Source organism: Chaetura pelagica, unplaced genomic scaffold (assembly GCF_000747805.2).
Source record: "Chaetura pelagica isolate M959 unplaced genomic scaffold, ChaPel_1.0 scaffold356, whole genome shotgun sequence".
In the NCBI taxonomy this organism is placed as follows: Eukaryota; Metazoa; Chordata; class Aves; order Apodiformes; family Apodidae; genus Chaetura; species Chaetura pelagica.
This window is the reverse complement of record NW_009953964.1, coordinates 7,479,689-7,499,332: the sequence shown is the minus strand read 5'-3', so window position 1 is coordinate 7,499,332 and position 19,644 is coordinate 7,479,689. Positions and strand designations below refer to the sequence as shown.

Here is a 19,644-nt window from a genome sequence, read left to right as displayed (position 1 = left end):
GGGAAAAGGTAGGGAATCTAGCTCTTCCATAAGAAAAGCATCCCAGTGGTCACAAGGCTTAACTAAATTGCTGTCCTGGCCAGAAATACACTATAAACTGATGACTACCTGGGATGGGAAGGTTGGATTAAAAAAATAAGCAAAATAATTCAGTATCCTTATTCTTATTCTTTCTTGTTCTTATGCTTTGGGAGGTTTGATTCAGGAATGCAATATAATACTGAGCCCATGTTTGGGATGGCAGTGGAACAGCAATGGAGATGTAACCTGAGTTGCATTTCAAGCAGAAGCCCTGATTGCATTGCAAAGACTGAGACCCCCTTGTCTCTCCTGCACAGTGTCTTTCAGACTGTTTCCTCCTCTGTTCTTTGTGCTCCACTGAATGCAGGTCAGGCACCTCCTCCCAGCCATTTAGGCTTCACTTGCAAAAACACAAGCATTAAAACATATTTATAGTTCATAGTATCTGTCCAGCAAAGACACCACATAAAACCAGCACACTGAAAATCTGAGGAGTGAACACTTTGGACTCAAGCCTACACTTAGAGGAGTTGTTCTTTCAAAGTGTCTGATAAAGTCATGCTATGTTTTGTTGCATTTTTTTTTTGAATTCCGGCCTAATTCAAGCCAGATTACCTCATGATACTAAAAACAGACACACAAATCTCCAGATATATTGAATGGGCAGGTAAGATTAGTGCGTCTCATTATCACACACAAACCCTTCTACAACTGTGTTTTACATTTGGGCAGTCAAAATGGTTTTTTTTTTAATTCAGGGCCATATTCAGACCACTTACCCTAAGGCATGTAAAAAGTCAGACCCCAGCTCTGGCTGGGTCAGTCACACTGCCTAAATTAGGATCCTTTTTCCACTATACAATGAGCAGAGATGGGCAAGACACCTCTGGAGGCCTGGAGACCCAGGAGCTCTGTGTTGGCTCCAAAAAGTACCAAGGGACCTTGAAGAGATGATAATATAGGTAGGAAGGAGCTAGAAGCAACCTTATATAAATATTTGGAAGTGGATATTGAGCAGGCACCTGATTCTGACCTTTCCAGCAGGCACCTCTGCTCAGGCTCTGGGCTGAATGAGGAGGCAGCACTCACTGATGCTTTCAAGGTCTCATTCCCAGGAAGGGGATAATTTTCCTCTAAGAGCTCCTAATCAGAGTTGCTTTACCTTTCAGTTCCATAGAGGGTCAAACCTGGTCAGAAATATTCCCCACACACACCTCTTCATCTCCTCAAAGAGCCCAGAAATTTGAGCAGTGCTCTCACCTGAACATGCAGCAACAAAGCACTGTGACCTCAAACCCAAATCACAAACTAAAGCTTCAGCTGGAAGGATGAGCCACATTGTGGTCAGGCCTTCCCTCCGAGTGCTGACCTCCCCTCTCAGCACAGATCAGGTAATATCAAACTTACGAATTCCACAGACAAGTCCAGGTTTTCAGCAAAGAGCAATGTGAGCTGTCTGTCCAGTCTCCAACAGCAAGGGAAATCTAGCACATCTGCTGCAATTTACAGCCCAAACAGGGACCTCTGTGGGAAACGCACTTTGCTTTTTCAGGGGATAGATACAGAACCTCCAAGTGTTGCTACAAAACCATAATGATAAGGTATTAACCAAACATAGTTAATTTTGAATTTTGAATTTTCTTCTGTTCCCATTGCTGACAGACACTTGAGTGGTAGTACTGTGAGAAGCACAGAGGTTCCTGCAGCACCTGAGACCGGGTTTTTGGAAGCACCCAACTATCAACTGGTTGCTGTAAGCATCTACCGGGATATACAAAATAATTGGCAGACAGGGATAGCAAATTCTGTGGTGAGAGTTTTGAAAATCCCACTAACCACCTAACTGAAGCTTTAGGCACTTTGGTGCTTTAAGACTTTGGCTTTATGTCCAAGAATTTCCAAAAAGATTGCTTTGGGGTACCCATCCTTTCAGGTGACCACAAAAATGAACGCAAATTTCCAGAAGTCCTAAACACTTCATGAAGGACAATACCTTGCTGAGCAGCTCACGGTGGTCCTTGTACCTTCACTTGCAGTTTTAATTACTTTTGAAAAATAAAACTAAACTTTTACATTTCAGATACATTTTCATAGATCTTTATTCTTGATCCTTTTAATAAACTTCCTAACCCTACTCACTTCACTCAATGAGGTCATAATCCAGCACCGCTTATGTTACAGGCACTTTCATACTAAAGATTCATTTTGTCACAGAGAGAAGTATAAATTCATGGAATAAAGGTGGGAAGCAGAAAAGACTAATTGTGACACACAAAGCTTTCTGGTTATGCTCAGCAAACAGTTTGGACTGAGATTTTAAAAACCACTTTATGAAGTTGTACCACTGGCTTTAATGAAAGCACACTTTTCCCAAAGCCATGCACTCCTGAAAATCTTGTATTTTGGATTTGGGCCAAACACAAAGCCTGTCTCCATTCCAATATTAATTATTAGTAGTTTACTTTTATTTTTTACTACTAACATTAATAATTTTCAGATGGCAACCCAGATCAGAATAACCACTCCAAACATCCCACCCTGGTGTGTTCCATTTTCTGCATCAGGTTCCTGGTTTATGCTATTAACTAATTTCCTTGGATGTGGAGGAACTTTGTCAAATACTCATTTTTCAGGGGAAACACTTGGCAGGCCCCCCACAACAGACAGCAAGAGAGAGACTTGAAAGCTCACGCTTTTCTTCTTTCAGTTCAACTAGAAGAGGTGTAGCCTGAGATGCAAAAGTAAGGAGTTCATTATTTATGAAGTCTTCTAATTAGAATATCCAAAACAATAATTTGGTAGAAAATCTTCATCTACACCAAACTTTAATCCTGAGATTGTTAGCACTCAACTGTTTCACAGCTTTGGACATAGGTTCCATAGGAAGTGAAACCTTTCATTATCATGATTGCTTTGGGGTATTCAAATACTGGGGTGCCTAACATGAAACATTTGGAAAAGTTCAGATATCTGCAAACTGCTGTGAACACCATTCTTTGTTAATCATGACCTGATCCAACATCCAGATAAGTTCTCAAAAAATTACTAGTTCATTGTCTCCATTTACAAATCACAATTCACAAAAACCTTTGCATTCTGCTCAAACCAGCAGGGGACTGGAATGAAAAAAAAAAGTATTTTCCCAACATAACAACAACAAAAGTATCTTATAATAATAATAATAATAAAAGTTAAGTTAGAGGATTTTTATCAGCAATTACATTAATCACATTACAATAATACAATGTTTTGTCATTTGCTGGTGTGCACATTTTGGAAGGTTGGAAAAAAAACATCTGGCAAACTTCACTGCCATCCAGTGCAGAATCTCCCAACATTTCTCTAATCCCAGTGTCATTCTTTTCCCGTATGATGCCATTGTATTAGTGACACAGTGGTCAGCAAAGCAAATTGAAATGTAATGAATGCTCATCATCTATGAATATTCATTGCGTATTTGAGCGCTGCTGAATGTTCTCCTGTACTGGTAGCTGTGAAGTTCCTGCCAAACTGAGTAGCTAAGGTTTTTCTACTTGCATAACTGAATTTTGATTCCTCTGAGGTCTGGAGAGAAACCTCAGACCTTCAGAAAGTGGTTGGTCTAACTCTCCAAATAAGAGGCAGTCCTCACGGTAGTTGGAGAATTTCCATCTGAACTTTTCTCCCTTATTTGTTTGCTGTAACAAAACAGCTTTTTTTTTTCCCACACAAATCTGTATCAAATTTTAATTACAGTTTCCCCCCAGATTTTCTTATTTTTACAATTTTGGGAGCACAGTTCTGAAAGCTCCTCTGGGAAATTCACAAAATGCACTCTGTCTTCATCCAGGTACTATTTTCCCATTATTTCATTATATCCCCATAACAACAGAGGGTAACAACATATCACAGCTTGACATCACTTAGATTTTCTGGGGGAAGGGATGCTTTATTTTTCATCTGTCTGAAAAACATAAAGGGCAGCTGCTCATGGGTAGGAACAGCCACACCTTATCTTTTAAAATCAAGATGTCTCCCACCTTCCATTGTAGCATTTTTTCCTTTTTCAATTAGATGTGACATTAGATCCTTGATAAATGACTGTCAAGCAGGAATCCTTTCTAACTGTGGTAATTGGAGCACCCAAACTTGACTTTTCAGGAGGTATTACCACGGCCGTTATGGAACAGCGACCTTTTTATTAAAGACTGGAATACATCAAAAGGTATATTTTAAATATACCGTGACATGGTGGCAGCAGAGTTAGCACATATATATTTTAAAATCATATTTAAATATTGAAAAAAATCACAAACTCACACCTTCAACTTCATGAAATACCTAGAGCCTAATGACAGAACTGAAATTCTGGAATCTCCCAAGCCCAAATCAACAATGAAAAATCCACCTCCCCAAAAAATTACTTAAATCTTGTTTTCAAACTAAAAATAAATTTTGAAATACCAAAATTGCTGCAGCCAGATATTTTAAGCTTTTGAGGACCTCTCCTTAATGGTTGATTTATGACCTAGACAAATAGAAACAGAAGACTTTTTGCTTTCTGTTTGACATGACTGGCTGTGAGAATGGCAGCTCCACCTACCAACCCATCCAGTTCTTGTGAAATTCTCAGTAATATCCAAAGAGGACGCAGGGGTCTGGGCCTGTGGACAGCTACTCTGCTCTGCTGAAGATTAAAAAATACATCAGTGTAGTTCACTGGGGCGTAATTTAGTTAACACAGATTGAGCCTGTTTTGCTAACCTCATGGATCCCAAGATTTTACTCCTGAAGGGACCATTTTGATCACACAACCTGACATTCTGCATAGCACCCTCCAGAGAACCTCACCCAGCAATTCCCAGGTGGGGAATTCCTCAAACTCTTAACCTCTCCCTGACCTGCCATACACTTTTTAGGAAGATACCACATCCTGACAGCAATTGCAACCTGCAACACTGGTTTGGCAATTTACTTCAGTGGTCCCTAGAGTTAATATCTTGTTGAGATCATATTGAGGTCTATATCTACAAATCCTCTAAAGTGAAGCACTTAACTTTCCGGTCATATTTTGTCTTTTGAGAAGGACAAATGCTCTAGCTCCATCTGGGAACACATACTGGACTAATCCAGCCCCAGTGTGCTCACTTATATTAGAAACATACACTAAGTCCACAGGGCAGTGAAGAGGTTAATATTATACACTTGGTGAGGTCAAGCTCCAAGAACACATAACAAGCCATTATGTAAAAATTGCCTGAATTTATGAGTCACAGCATTTATGAAGGAACTGATATGAAAAAGACAACTTGGCAAAAGTAAAGCAAATTATTTCCAGCTTGAAGTTTTGCAATCCTTCAGCATATCAGGGCTCACTTGCTGTTATTACTATCCATGTTGTGCAATGTTCTAAAAGTCACATTTTTTTCCCTTGTGTATGCATAGAGATGTCCAACAACCCTAGGTATTCTTCCCTCATAGAAAATAAATTAGAAAGCAGGCATAACTCAGAATTACATACAAGATCCCCTCAAGTAGAGTGGTGGAATCCTAATTTTTTTTTCAATATTTCCCTTCTAAATAATAAATCAAGCCCACTGCACTTCTCTGTATGGAATGATATGGTGCAGAAAAAGCCTGTGTGTTTATATTTTTCACGTAATCATGAAAACATTCCTATGTGAAGCACTAAGATATAACAGGTGCTTCCACCCATAGGTGAAGCAAGTCAAACATCAAAGTTTCTGTGCTTAAATCTGGCCAGTTTGTCACAGCAGTCATCCCTAACTTTGACAACCTGAACACATACCACTTAAGGGTAAAATGTACCAAGGTTTAAAGTTCTACCTTTTACAACTTACCAGTTTTTCACTTCAGTCAGTATTAACAATTTCATCAACTAGCATGGACACATGCAACAATGAGGGATTCAGGGTTGAAATGGTTAAAATTGAGCTCATTGGGGCATCCCCTTCATGACTTTCCACACTTCCAAAAAATGTAGTGGTTAATGTTGTGGCAAAGCCACTTACAGGACAAGGACCAGGTCACTAAGTGAGATTTCTGAGCATCTTTCACGAATCATCAACTGACATGTTGAGCACACACAGCTAAATTCAAAGTATACCATGACTGTTCTCAACAACTCTGTTACAGTCAGACTGGATACAATAACATGTAAAAGACACTCCATCTCAAAGATTTTTTTTAAGGATTATCCTCTCGAGACAGTTTGTAAGGTGGGGAAAGACTTCCCTTGTTTTATTAACCTAAATAGAAAATACCCAGTCAACTAAGACACAGCCTAGCAAACATTTTTGCACACAAAATTGAAGCTTCAGTGGGAAATCTGTGCATGTACCTACTGTGGTGACTGTGGGCCCTCAGATAGCCCAGGATGGACAAGATTAGCAAGAAAAACTCTTTAAATGCCTCACTACTGACGAGAGGCTTTATCTGACGTGCCCAACAGAGGCACAGCAACTACTCCACTCATTGGAGGAGGATTTGCACCTGCAGCCAGCAAATGGTCTGAATCACTCATTACTATCTGGAACTAAAACAACATAGTAAGGGTTTGGCTGTCTCAGGTACCATAATAAAGGGACTGAGTAATCCAGCCCTGGAGACAGTATAAGGCAGAAACTACTAATGGCTTTGTTTTATAATGACCTATTTTAGATACACACACTTGGATTTAGATGTATTTCATATTAAAATAATGGAAGGACATTGCTTTAGAAATCATGGTTGTCCCTGCTTCCATCCTCAAATTCTGACATCATGTCTTATTTAGACGTGTCTTTATTTCTACCCTGCATCTTTCCTCTTTTACTGCTGCTGAGCTGACTCAGAACCAAATCACCAGCGAACCTCACCATCACCTAATTCTTCAGTGCTCTGCTACGGAGGAGGAGGTAGGAAAAGAAAAATAAAACTGTCCCTTTAAAAGCCCAAGCATTTAAGCTGCTTGTCAGTCATCTTCCTGACAAGGCCACTTGAATATATTCAGGAATATTTGCATAAATGCTCACAGTGAGTTCACCATGGCAGCCAGCGTTAATGGTACATAAAGTAATTTAGTCACTTCTCTTAGGCATCTTGTCAGGGTGATAAGCACCCCCTCTTTGCCTTGTTGCATATTAGATCATTAGATAATAAAGTGTTAGAGCAGGCAAACTGACAGGGTCTGAGGGACTATCATTTTTTGAGGGCATTACATTCTGCCAGTAAGGAAAAATAATAGAGAAACTGATGCTGCAATTGGCTTTACATTCTTGTAAAGCAAATCAAACATTTTGTGTGGAAAAAGAATTTTTACTTTACAGCCATAGAAGAGTTTTAACTGGAAACTTTGCAGACATCTGCAGCGGTGGACTTGATGCTGGTAAACTTGAGAAGGGTTGTTGCAAACCCTGTCAGAATTCCCCTTCTCCATAAGCTAGTCACGTAAATTGCACTGGAAAGATTTTGCTTTTAAAATTTACACCCTGGGATGAACTACAAGCTGAAATACTTTATCCTGGTTGGGACCTATAGGATCCTCACTATACATCTGACTATTTATGTACAATTTAGAAAGGTCAACCACACCAACTTTCTGGTTTACCATAAATATAAAACAAGTGAGGATCCAACTATTTGTAAATGAAAAAGTGATAATTATTGAAAACCACAGATCGCTGTGGCTTACCCTATTTATGCCACACAGGGATGTATGAAATAATTGGCCTCTGCCTATTACTTTTGAGAGATAGATATATTTATTTGAAACACAAGCTTCTTAACCCACTGGTTTCAAGGAAGACAGTGTGTGGATATGAAAGCATGATCTAAATTCCAAGTTATATTCAGAGACAAGCTACGAAAAGAGACTTTCATTTTACTGTCTGACAGGCAAGATATAAATAGAGATGTGTTGGATGTCCCAGAAATAATCCAGGCTACCTGCTAATGAGATGGTGAAACCCAAATGTGGAGACACCAGGCTCCTGAGTGGCTCGAAAGGTAAAGTTTCCTTTCCAGCTTTTTGGCACCCAATGTCTCTTTTAGGTGTCACATAAACTACAACTCCATGTTTAAGAGCAGCATGTCCCAACATAATTTTGTAAGGAAAAATAGGCTGGATATTGTCTAAATTAGGCAACCAGCACACCTTCTTGCAACATTCCCCCTCTGCTTTTCCCTCTCTGCACACAGTCAGGCCTTCATCTCTATTGCGATTGGATATTTGTGTTAAAGAGTTAAACATCTAGAAAAGTACACAGGAACACATTTGTTCAAGAATATATTATAGTTAGAAACCAGCACGTAAATGCTTATGGTCAGAGCAATAAACCAGAGACAAACTAACCATGACCACCTTAGCTTTCCATTTCACTCATTATAGGTACTGCTCAGGTCAATCCATCTTCCCCTGAGGGAGGCAGAAAAGCTAGAGAGGAAAAGCAAACAAACTTTCTCCCTACTTACACTCAAAGATATTATCCAAAACAAAAATTACAAAAATTGAAGAAAAATAATATACTTTGGGAGACAAACTAAAAGTAAAAAGTAATCTCACTCGAGGAAACTGTCATCTGTTCTAAGGGGTCTAGGGTTCCCAGTGGCTGCTCAAACTGCAACAGCATTAAGCTCAATTGAGACTTTTCCTATTTATTTTATTGAGTTATGTGTTTTAGACATCTAGAAACAACATTTAAAACAGTTACTGGGTTTGTGGGTTTTTTTCTTTTAAATTATATTTTTCCTGTCTCTTGGACTCAAATGTGCATAGAACTCCTGGAGAAATGGATTGAAGGATTTAGGTTAGAAAGACTCCACCCAGTCTTTGGGAAGAGTGCAGTTTTGTCACATGGAAGTTGGTATTTAAAAGTAAGGATTTACTAGCAGATACTTTATGAGGTTGCTTGAGAGGTGCCTGAGAAAGCAGGTTAGAATAATCAACTTCCCCACAAAACGTACACATGGAGGTGTTTTGCAGATGTTGACTTTCTATGGTAGCACAGTAACTAGGGTTTATGTAGATGTTAGCACAGCATTATCTTTGTTTCTTTTTGCAAACAGAATCGCTCAGGTAGTAGCAGTGGGAATGATAGCTGTAGCAAAATGAGATGTTACTGTATCACACAGGCAAATAAGAACTTTTCTGTATGAGAAAATATTGCCTTGGCCAAGATTGTGCAGTGAGAGGGAAGAAAGAAAAAAAACCAAGAAAAGATGACATCTACTTTGACAGAAATATTGGTTAAAAAAAAGGAGTGGTTTTTTTGAAAGACTAAACTTAATGGAAAGATTACAAAGTTGAACAGAGAGAAGTTTCCTTTTGCAATGTTCTGCCTTTTGCTAATTAATAAAGACAGAGTTCGTACATTCCTAACAAAAATTCAGCAAAAAATTATGACATTGGTTTGTTTATTAAATTAGGTTGTTGGCAGGATGAAAAAAAAAATTCTGTAACATGAATTATGGCTGAAAATGGCTCATAGCCTACATAAAAAGTTGGAGCTAAATAAATACAGATGTAAGTTATGTTTATATAATGAGAAACGCTGCTGAGCTAAGAATTTTAGGTTAGTAAGTGTGAACTACAGACCCGATTCTGCAAACACTTATCAATACCCTCAATTTTACTGACACAAGAAGCCTCATTGATCCCAACAGGACCATATGTGCACATAATCTTAAATATATGCATAAATGCTTGCAGGACTGATGCCTGAAAGCATAAACAGAATAGAAAGCTATTTCCACAGGAATCCAATGACTAGCAGAGACTCACAAATTTGTCCATTTCTCAGTATTAATAGTTTCTTTTAACAGATCTAGTTAACATTTTTCTGATCACTTGCTTTCCCAGAGAAAAAAAATATCTGGTTTCTTGAAATTCTTTGGAAAAATCTATTCAATTATTCATCAGATCCTTGGCAAATATTTGTGAAACAAACCAGCATAAAGGACTGGTGCCTTGTACACTCAACTACGTCTCTTAGAAGGAGCAAGTACCTATTCAATTTAGGATTGCTAACAGCTTTGAAGACAAAGAGCTATTCTACCAAACTGGAACAAGGAGAGGGAAGTGAAATACCCTCTGTTTTTATTTTGTTTTTCAGTAGTAGTCATCAACTTTGAGGATAAAGAGCAAAACAAAACATTAATCAAATCCAGATTTTCAAAGTACATTTGCACTCAACAGCTCCCATTTTAAGCACCTACAGTCACCAGCAGATGTTCCCTTCCAGGACTAGCTGATCTTATGGAAAAGATTAGTGTCTCCCAGGCTGCTTCCAGCCATGTGCCCCCATCCCACCCTTGCTGGGGTTTACTGTGTTTTCAGAAAAGCCAGTGAAATTGCCTTGCACCATTTCCCCTTCAATCATTTCAGCAATATAAGCTAGATTGGTAAAGAGATATTATTTAAACAGCTTGGCTCAAATGAACTTCTTTGGACTGAAGGAGACTACAGAGCAATCAGAGAACCATCTTAGCTGGCATGACCATGGTGAAGAATAGCCTGCAGCAGGGAGGAGAGACAAGCAGCTGTGGCATGTAGAGACAAACAACTTCCTCAGCTGGCACAGCTGGAGCCAGAATAGAACATTCATCCATGGCTTGAGTAAGCAGATGGATTTCCAAAAGGGCTCTGCTTTCATTTAGGGCAATTCAAAGTAACAGCTGGATCTCCTAGAGAGCTCAGCACTCTACAGATAGAAAAAATCCAATTCTAAATTTGGGTGCATAGCACTTCAGAAAATATGTAACATCCTTTAGATGCACAGTCAAAAACTGAGGCAATTTGGCAAAGATCAGGCTCCAATTTTAGGTGCTGAATAGATACAACCAGGAAAAAATTAAATTACCACACTTCACTGACACACAGGACAGACTCTGCACCCATGTTTGCCTTCTGTGTTGTCATTTCACTCAAGTTAGTCCTGACCTACTTGAAAAATTCCCCCTTCGGTCTGGAGGCCAGTCCCAAAGGTATAAACTGTTACAGGACGATTTGACACCAGTAGCCAGAGACACAAACCAAATACATCCACATTTAAAGTAGCAATGTCAACCAATGAAAATGATATGCCTACCATGTTCCAGATAAGAAGGCGTACCTTCCGAGGGATCGAGTCTTCGAGCTCTCCGCCCGTGCTTGGAATTGTTGTGTACAAACATATTGTCCGACACTGCCAACACGTGGCCATCAACATTGACTGTTGTAGACACCACAACCTGAAAGCACAAGAGCAAAGAGGAGGAAAATTTGGATGTATCCGTATGTTTTTTAAGAAGCAGGGAGTGTAATAAACTCAGTTAAATAAATAACAGCTGGGAGCTGTAGAAAATTGCATCGCTATTTCGCATAATAACTGGTGCTTATGCTGTACAAACCTAACAAGAGACGCTATTGATGAGTGGGTCTTTGGCATCGAAAGCTTTTGATGCAGTTTTAAGTTAAATCACAGAGTTTGTAGCTGCGTGGCAGACAGCACACTGTTAACCATCATTTTAACAAGAGGATCTTTATTAAGTATTTTTCCCCTATACACAAGGGCAGCTGTGTTTCGCCCTAAATTATCCTTCAGTTTCCACGCTGAAGTAGATAGAGCTGTTGACATTGCAAATGAGAATCGATTCTGAATGAAAGAAAACAACAGCATATTTTGTGAAGTTGCAATGACATCTGTTGCACAGCCCCTCCCACCCTTATCTACTGCTCTCCCCTCAGTATACTCAGTCACTACAGGTTAGTGAACTTACCCAGATTTCTCCTGAGCTCTGTCTCAGGGAGTGCATATAGGCATGTTTGTGTACATACATATGCTTGACTGTGGGGGTCTTGATCTGGAGAACACAACCCTATTCATCCAGTGTTAGAATTACTTGTATTTCTCAACTTATCTCAATGTCAACACCTGGGATTTGGTTTGAGGTGAGGGAAGAGAGACAGAGAAGAACTCCTGTAGGCAGGAGCCAACATTTTCTTTTCCCCTGAGCTGCCCGAGGCTGGGAGAGGAACCAACCCAGTGGGAGCAAACAGCTAAGTGTTGGGCTCAGGGTAGGAGACCCAAGTGCTTAGAGATGTCCAGAGAGACCTCTCAACCTTGAGGGTCAGCAGGCACCATCCTATAGGAAATCCCTGTTCAGGCTGAGGGCACCCAAGCCACAAACTATTGTGTAGGAAAGGCAGGGATGCATGGGGAGCACATCCAGGAAGTCCTTGGCTAAGCTGTGAGCTCATCACATCAGATCTCTTCCCAGACCACTCAGACCAAGAGACCTCATAGCCTCCCTGGCTTTTGTCCAGCCTCTCCCTCCCACAGCCTCTTCCCAACAAAGTGCAGTTTCCCAGCGTTCCACCCCAGGCAAAGATTTGGCATTCAGCTGGTTGCTGGTTTGCCAGGGACACACGTTGCCTTCAAGAACTTTGACTAAAACAATAAGAAGCAATGACCTACACTTCTCCTTACATTAAACAGGGAAAGGGATTAAAAACTGAAACCCACAGAGATATGTTTATTCATGCGACCTCTTACAACCAAATATAATAATTGTCTGTTAATTGCAGTTTCAGCTCCCACCTCATGCTTCGACATGTGAAACAGCAATCAGCAGCTCCTGTTTAATCCACCTATTATGTTGACTAATTAACTTTGCTCGACAGTTTATTTCTTCCTCCATTATCAGCCCCTGTCAGCCGCAAGCACAGCCCGCAAAGGGGGACCTCGGCCCTTTTGATTGATCACCGATAGATTGACATGCAGATTAATTTAATTAGAATCACCTCACTTGAGAAATGAAAGACAATGGCAAGGGGGCTAATAGATCTGCTCTTATAATGAGGCAAGCCTCCAGAGCCACGGCAGAGGATTTCTGATTTATTTTGCTGAATTCCCCAGTCGCTCTGAAAGGCTCTCGTTTTAATTGTTCTTGGTTTTGAGAGGCTTTAGCCTCTGAAGAGGTGAAATGCTTTACAAGGATTGGCAAACATTGCTTCAACTCTCTCAGGAAGATGCTGCCTCTCAAAGTTGGTCAAATGGGGACACTTAAAGGATGGCTTACTGTCCTGGTTTAAGCCAGGATGAAGCCAATTTTTCTTTTTACTGATTTTTTTTTCCTTCAGTAAGCTTTCTTGTAACTAGCAACAGTGTGTTCTGCTAGGCTGATAAGACAGTGGAATGTTTTTCTAACTACTGAGGCTTCAAGGCTGCACCTGCACTCTGCCGGCTCAGACACTATGGGGAGATCTGTGACCCCCCTCGTAGGAGGCTGAATTAGATGGACAGCAAAATTGGCCAAAGATATTCCATTCCATATATCTACGTAAGCTCAAAGGAAGGTCAGAGATCACAGAAGACAACTTCCTTCCTTCTTCTTCTCCCTTTCTCTTCCGTGCATGGCCGGCGTCCGGGGAGGACTCTGTTCATCCATCACCGTCGCCCCTTAGGCTCGAGATCTCCTGACCCCCATAACTCTCTGCTTTCTCCAGCAGCAGCTCCGGGATTCCTCGGGACTCTTCCCAGATCAGGGAAGTGCTGTGGGAGTTGCTGGGGTGGGGGTAGGTGAGAGGCTTGTGCCTACACCTGAATATATCTGTATATAATTGTATATATATTTTCTTGTATCATTCATTAGTGTTTTAATTAAAGCTGTGTAGTTTAGTTTTCAATCCAGCCAAGTCTCTCTCTTTTTCTCTCTCTCCTTCCCTACCTGGGTTGGGGGGAGGGGGGATCGAGAGCATTGTTGTCGGACCTAAGTCAAACTGTGACACTTACAACAATTCAATTTCACCACTTGTACTGGATCTTAAAAAAAAAAAAAAAAAAAAAAGTTAAAATTTTCCCACCTATTTCTGGTCATTGACTAAAATGCTCAAAAATCTAAACTAAACTGCCCATAGCTAATCCCAAAGTCTTTGTCTTTAAAAAGAGGAATACAAAAGATAATAGTTTACATCTAAAGGATCCTAAAACCATCCTTCAGAGTGGCATTCCAGACAATAGATTTTTGTGTGAGTTTTAAGTGAAAGATATTGAAATACTGAATAAGTGATTCAAGAGCTCTTACAGATGGAAATTTAGGAAAAAGAATGCACCAAACACTGCAGGTAAGTTTTTCTGAAATCAAACTAAGGGGGAAAAAAAAACCCCAAGCCCTATATATAAAATTCCAAAAGGGATTTCAAAAGTAATTTATCCATTGCATTCCTAAGGGATAGAATAAAGTTTATAATATTTTCAATAAAATATGATCTTATAGGAAGTAGCTCAGGGTTTGAAATCTTATTTGTGCACTTGCAACCATTGTAAATTCTTTGCAACCAGGATTTTGAGTTAAATCCTTAGCTGGCATTGCCTGTCCCAGCTCCATGATTTATGCCATCTCCTTATCTTCTTCTATGGGTTTGCTTAGACGCATATGAAAATTAACACTATTGCAATTAATAACAATGGCTTCAAGAAATACTTTCCCCAATCCTAAAACCATATGGGTACACACAGATTTCCCATTGAAGCTGATCAGTCAGTCCTGTGTTGAAACCAAACTTTTTGAATGCTTCTAGAAATAGAAATCCAGAAAATCAACAGGCCAAGAGTAATAATAGGTAGGTCTCCAATCCATGACAATCATATATATAAGTAGCTGTCATGCACTCTTCTAGGGAAGAACTTGAGGAAACTATCTTAGTGAGGTCAGTTTTATGTGAGTAAATCTACATCTAATTTTTCTCCCCCCAGGTTTCTGAAACTGTTGATGCAACATATTTTGAAGTACTTAACAGTGTCTTCCTACCTCCTGAACAGAGGGTCTGATTTACTACAAAGAGACCACATTGGTGTGGTTCTTCAGTGTAGTTACCAGAAGAAACTATAAATGGAATCCTCAAGAGAAACTGTTTCCAGTCTCAGGAAATGTAAAAAACAAAACAACAACAGAAAAGTGGTTACTCTTATGCATTTGTCTGAAAAAAAAATATTATTCAAAGTGCACCTGTAAGAAACAGCATATGCTTATTGCTCAATTCTTTAAATGCAAAATCTCATTAATATAGGAATACTGAATATATACTGCACTAACAAAATATTAAGACCTCTAATTATTAACAGAGTAGAAAATACACTTTGAATATTGTATGCTACAGTTACATACTTGGATTGCTATGGAGCACTTACATACTTACAAGTTTTACTCACATTTTTTAATCTAAAAAAATACTACACTCATTTTGATTTTGAAATGACTGGGATATGTTCAAGTTAAAGCACATGCTAAAACTAATTTGTGGAGAAATCATAAAATTAGGGGGAGGGGAGAGCCAAAGTATATGTGGAATGGGCACTGAGGCATCCTAAAACACAGACCATAGCAAGAGGGAAAGGCACACTGCAGTTTAATAAATGATTAATGAGGTGCTGACACATTAATGTAAGCACAGGGACAACCAGGCCTGCCAAATCGCAAACCTTTCCAAATTTTGTCAACAAAACACAGTTTTAATTTGGGACAGGCAAACATGGAAAATGATTTTGAGCTTTAACTTTAGTCCTTTACAGATTTTGAATTTAAATCCTGTATCAACACCAGGGCAGACAGAGGTATGAAAGAAACACATGGGTTTACAACTTTCTTCAATGAAGTTGACACTATCAACTGCACTAACATATCACAGCTCTGTGAATTATTCTGCCTGCCATTAAATAGTTCAGTTTGTGAATACTTTGGAGCTTAGTTAAAAAAAAATATCTATTCAGACACCAGGAGCCTGGAGATCAAGCTATTTATTCACGTTTAGCACTCGGCCTGTTTATTTGTTATAGTACCTCACCTAATATATCAAAATTAAGCACTGCATGACTCCTCATTTTTAACCACAGTCCATTAAGCTTTGCTAACTGATTAAGACATAACACGTTCCTTGTGCTTTCAATTTTCTCTGATGTATGGTGAGGGATATGATATTTTTGTGATGTCCCCAGTATCTAGTGCAAAGGCAGAAAAAATCTGATTAAGGTGATTTCCAGGTTTGAAACGTGTCATTAGTGTTAAATCTGTAACTCCAGTGCTTGCTGCTCTTCCAAAAGCTTTGCAGAAGCGGTTTGAGCAACGTCTTTACTTGCATCACCACTTGCTGACGTCTTCCTACCATGTGCTGACTTCTTTATTCTAGTAACTAAAAACCACTCTCAATTTAACAAGACACTTAAAAATGTGCCTATCTAAAAGCACATAAGTACAATAAAATTCAGTAATTTTGCTCACGTGCTCAAGGCCAGGCCAGGCCACCTAATTACCTTGTTGAATTGGACCACAACTCTCACTGCTATTTTCCTGCCTTTTTTTTTTTTTTTTTTTTTTTTTTTTTTTTTTTTTTTTCCTTTCCCTTCTCTGGGGATGGAGCCTTTCATGTCCAAATTCCATTATCTGGGATTCATGAAGCATCATCTCTGTCTCTTATGCAAATTTGCAATAAGACACAAGTGGTTTCAATTCAAACATGAGTGGCAGAGTCCCATGGAAGCAAACTAGCAGCCTAGACTGAGGAAGAGGTTGTGGTAACAGAATCAAACAGCATGGAGATTTGTAAGTGACTTTCAAGGTTTTAATAATAAACCAGTGTTTTTTATGCAGTGACTCAGTCTGAAAAGTTTCCTCTAAATTAAAACTTGACATGTATCAGTTTGCACAAGCAATTGTGCTAAAACAAGAACAACAAGATAACTAGGGCACCTGGGTTTCAATAACATACAAAACTGTTTAGGTTGTAGGAATGAGTTTTTAGTGCTGAAAAATAAAATACTGGCAGAGTTCACCCATGATATCGTCTACTTAGTTTTGCTATTATTACCACTAATTGGGGCACTACAATTTGTCCTACCAAGACTGATGGCTTATTGTGATGAAGAATGCAAAATCAAACTGAGCATCTGCTCCACAGGTTTCTGGAATAAATAGGCAAGTCTGGACAAAGGGGACAAAATGTGATATCATCAAATGTTTTGTGTGATTGGGCTGATGAAACACACAGATGAAATTATTGTCTCAAGGACAAGCAGCAACTCTGTAGCACAGTTGAACACTCAATTCAAATGTCTAGAGTCCTTGCATAGCATTTGACTTCTCTCTGACTTTCTCCTCCTGCTAACAGAGACACAACACAGCCAGTGCCAGCACTGCACCAGCATGCACTTTTGCTGGCACTTGGCACTGCTCCAGTTGTCACATACCTGCACATCTTAGACATACAGAGAAACATATTTCCTTCCAGGCCCACAACTGCTTCTATGGTAGGCTTATCACACCACTACATTTGTATGCAAAGTTCAGGATAAAATTTCCCAATTCATTTTTATATGTGAGTCTGAATGACGTTTCACACGCAGGTCACCTAAATCAGTACATACTTTGGCTCTTTTCTGCACTTTTTTAACCTCTCTTGTACCATATGATAATCAGACAGTTTCCTGCTGCAGGAAAAAAAAAACAACAAACAAAACCAACCAACCAACAATAAAACAAAAACAAACAAACAAAAAACCCAACAAACACCAAAACCTACTAAAAAAATAAATTTTCTGCAGGGCTAGTCCTTAGTGAGAGGCTTGTCTTCCCGGCCCTTCACTGCTTCTCTCACCAAAACTATAAGCTGTGTTCTAGTAACTCCTAGCAATTTTTGAGGACTGATGCATGAGACCATGGCCAAAAGACAGACAAATCTCTGGGCAGCTTAACAGTTCACCACAGATAGCAGAATGAATTAGAGGAAGGGAAGTCTCCTCTGTGTGTGTGTGTGCAAAAAGAGTATGCTACTATTTTAAAGGTCTCGAAACACTTTACCCTCATCATTTTTAACCTGAACTTTGACATAGCTATTAGAGACCCTGTAAGTCACTGGCAATATTTCAAAGGCAGATGATAGCAAACTTTCCACTGGCTTCACAGGGGCCCAGCTGGTTCCTATGTAACGTTGTCTCAAACATCTAGGTGCAGCGTATCATTGAGATACTATATGTATGCTTGCTCCTTTTCACCATAAATGACACCTGGACTGTACGGAGCCTGGATATTTTAGTTTAGGAAGTCTATTGTTAGAAGAGCAACAAGTTAAAAAAAAAAATTTAAAAAAGAAAAAGAAAAAAGAAAACAAACAGAAGCAGCTATTGTAAAACAATACGCCTGGGCACTTAGCAGAACGCTGCAAGCTTCAACACAGTATGAGTGGTTTGCTGGGCTGAAAGTGATTAATTTCTTGAAAATGCTAAGGTCACACTAATTGACATGACCTGTGTAATTAAGCAGTCTCTGTTTACACACAGAAAGCTCAACTGCTGTGAAGCTGGGTTTGTATGATAGAATGTCTTTACAAGTCAAGAGATCAACAACCTTTCCTATGTCCTACCTACTCACCGACACAGGCTCCTGATTGCAGTTCTGAGAGAACATGCAAAGGCATTACCATATGAAAATCAGCCTCGAGCCTGGACAAGCACAAACTCAGCAGAGTGTACATGTTGTGAAGCAAGCTCTGACAGGCCCAAGGGGTGGCTGCTTGGCCTAAATCCCTGTGCTGGTGAGAGTCCTTTTCCCACCTTATCCTTCAGTGATGACACCCTCCTATATTACAGGGGAAACGTGATGGAGAGAGGAGTGTGGAGTGAGAAGCCAAGGGTTCTGCCATGCTAATGTTACCTCTTACACTGATTAGTTTAATCCCTGTGGCCACATATCCTCACTTCTGCACTTCTATGCTCAGAGGGGCATACAACACCTTTCTGCCTTCCAGCGTTGTTGCAATTAAGCAGCTCAACAGAAGTTACATGTTCTACATACAAACAATCTTGTCATTTACATAGCATTTAGCACTTTTATTTAACTGCAAAAAAAAATGCTGGGAAAGAAGCAAACAAGTTTCTGAGCTACTGCACAAAAAAGTAGTTGCCTTCCTCCAGAGATCCATGTAGTCCATGGGATAAATCCATTTCTTCCTTAGAGCTCTGAGGCAAATACCTAGCAGGTATCTATAATGTTTTCTCCCTTGGCAGTATACAGTCCTCCCATTAAAAGAGAAGGTCCTTTGGCTCTACCCTATTTTTCTTTTAAGCACATACTCAGGTAAAGCATTATTGGCACATTCAAAGGACCATGTCTTCAATAAAAGGGTTGGAGCAATTATTTCCCAGCATTGCCACTACACCACTGCTGACACAGTGGGGAAGGCAAGTACAGACCATCTTCCCAAGCAACAGTGTTTTACTTGATTCCAAAAAGAACCATGGACAGAGTGTAGCACAAAAAGTTGTCCTTGGCCATCTGAAGATGCGATAATATTACAGTTCCCAAGCCTTGCAGACACGTGCTGCAGCAGTGGGGAAATACCAGCCCACAACATCCCAAGAGAGATACACCCAAAGGCAGTTTTTTCCAAGTTTTGACTACAGGGGTGAACTTTCACCCCATCGATGCACACTTATGATTTTTAACACTGCTGAAGAATAACTGCTCAAGTGAAGTCATGAGCTTGATTTTATTCATTGCTCTTAAACTCTCCTCTGCCCCTTCCAATAAACCTGATACTCAGTGTTTACATGAAGGCAAATAGTGAAGCAAATAGTTCCCCAGGCAAAAGGGAGTATCTCAGAGCCCCATAAG

General features: G+C 39.7%; 1 protein-coding gene across 1 annotated transcript in view; it reads right to left on the bottom strand.

Annotated features, from left to right (window-relative positions):
- Positions 1-19,644, bottom strand: part of EBF1 (early B-cell factor 1) — a 277,549-nt gene that overhangs the window by 81,588 nt on the left and 176,317 nt on the right. Inside the window, exon 6 of the mRNA XM_010002115.1 lies at positions 11,088-11,229. Coding sequence (XP_010000417.1) covers positions 11,088-11,229 — 142 coding nt within the window. The remainder of the gene's footprint in view (positions 1-11,087; positions 11,230-19,644) is intronic.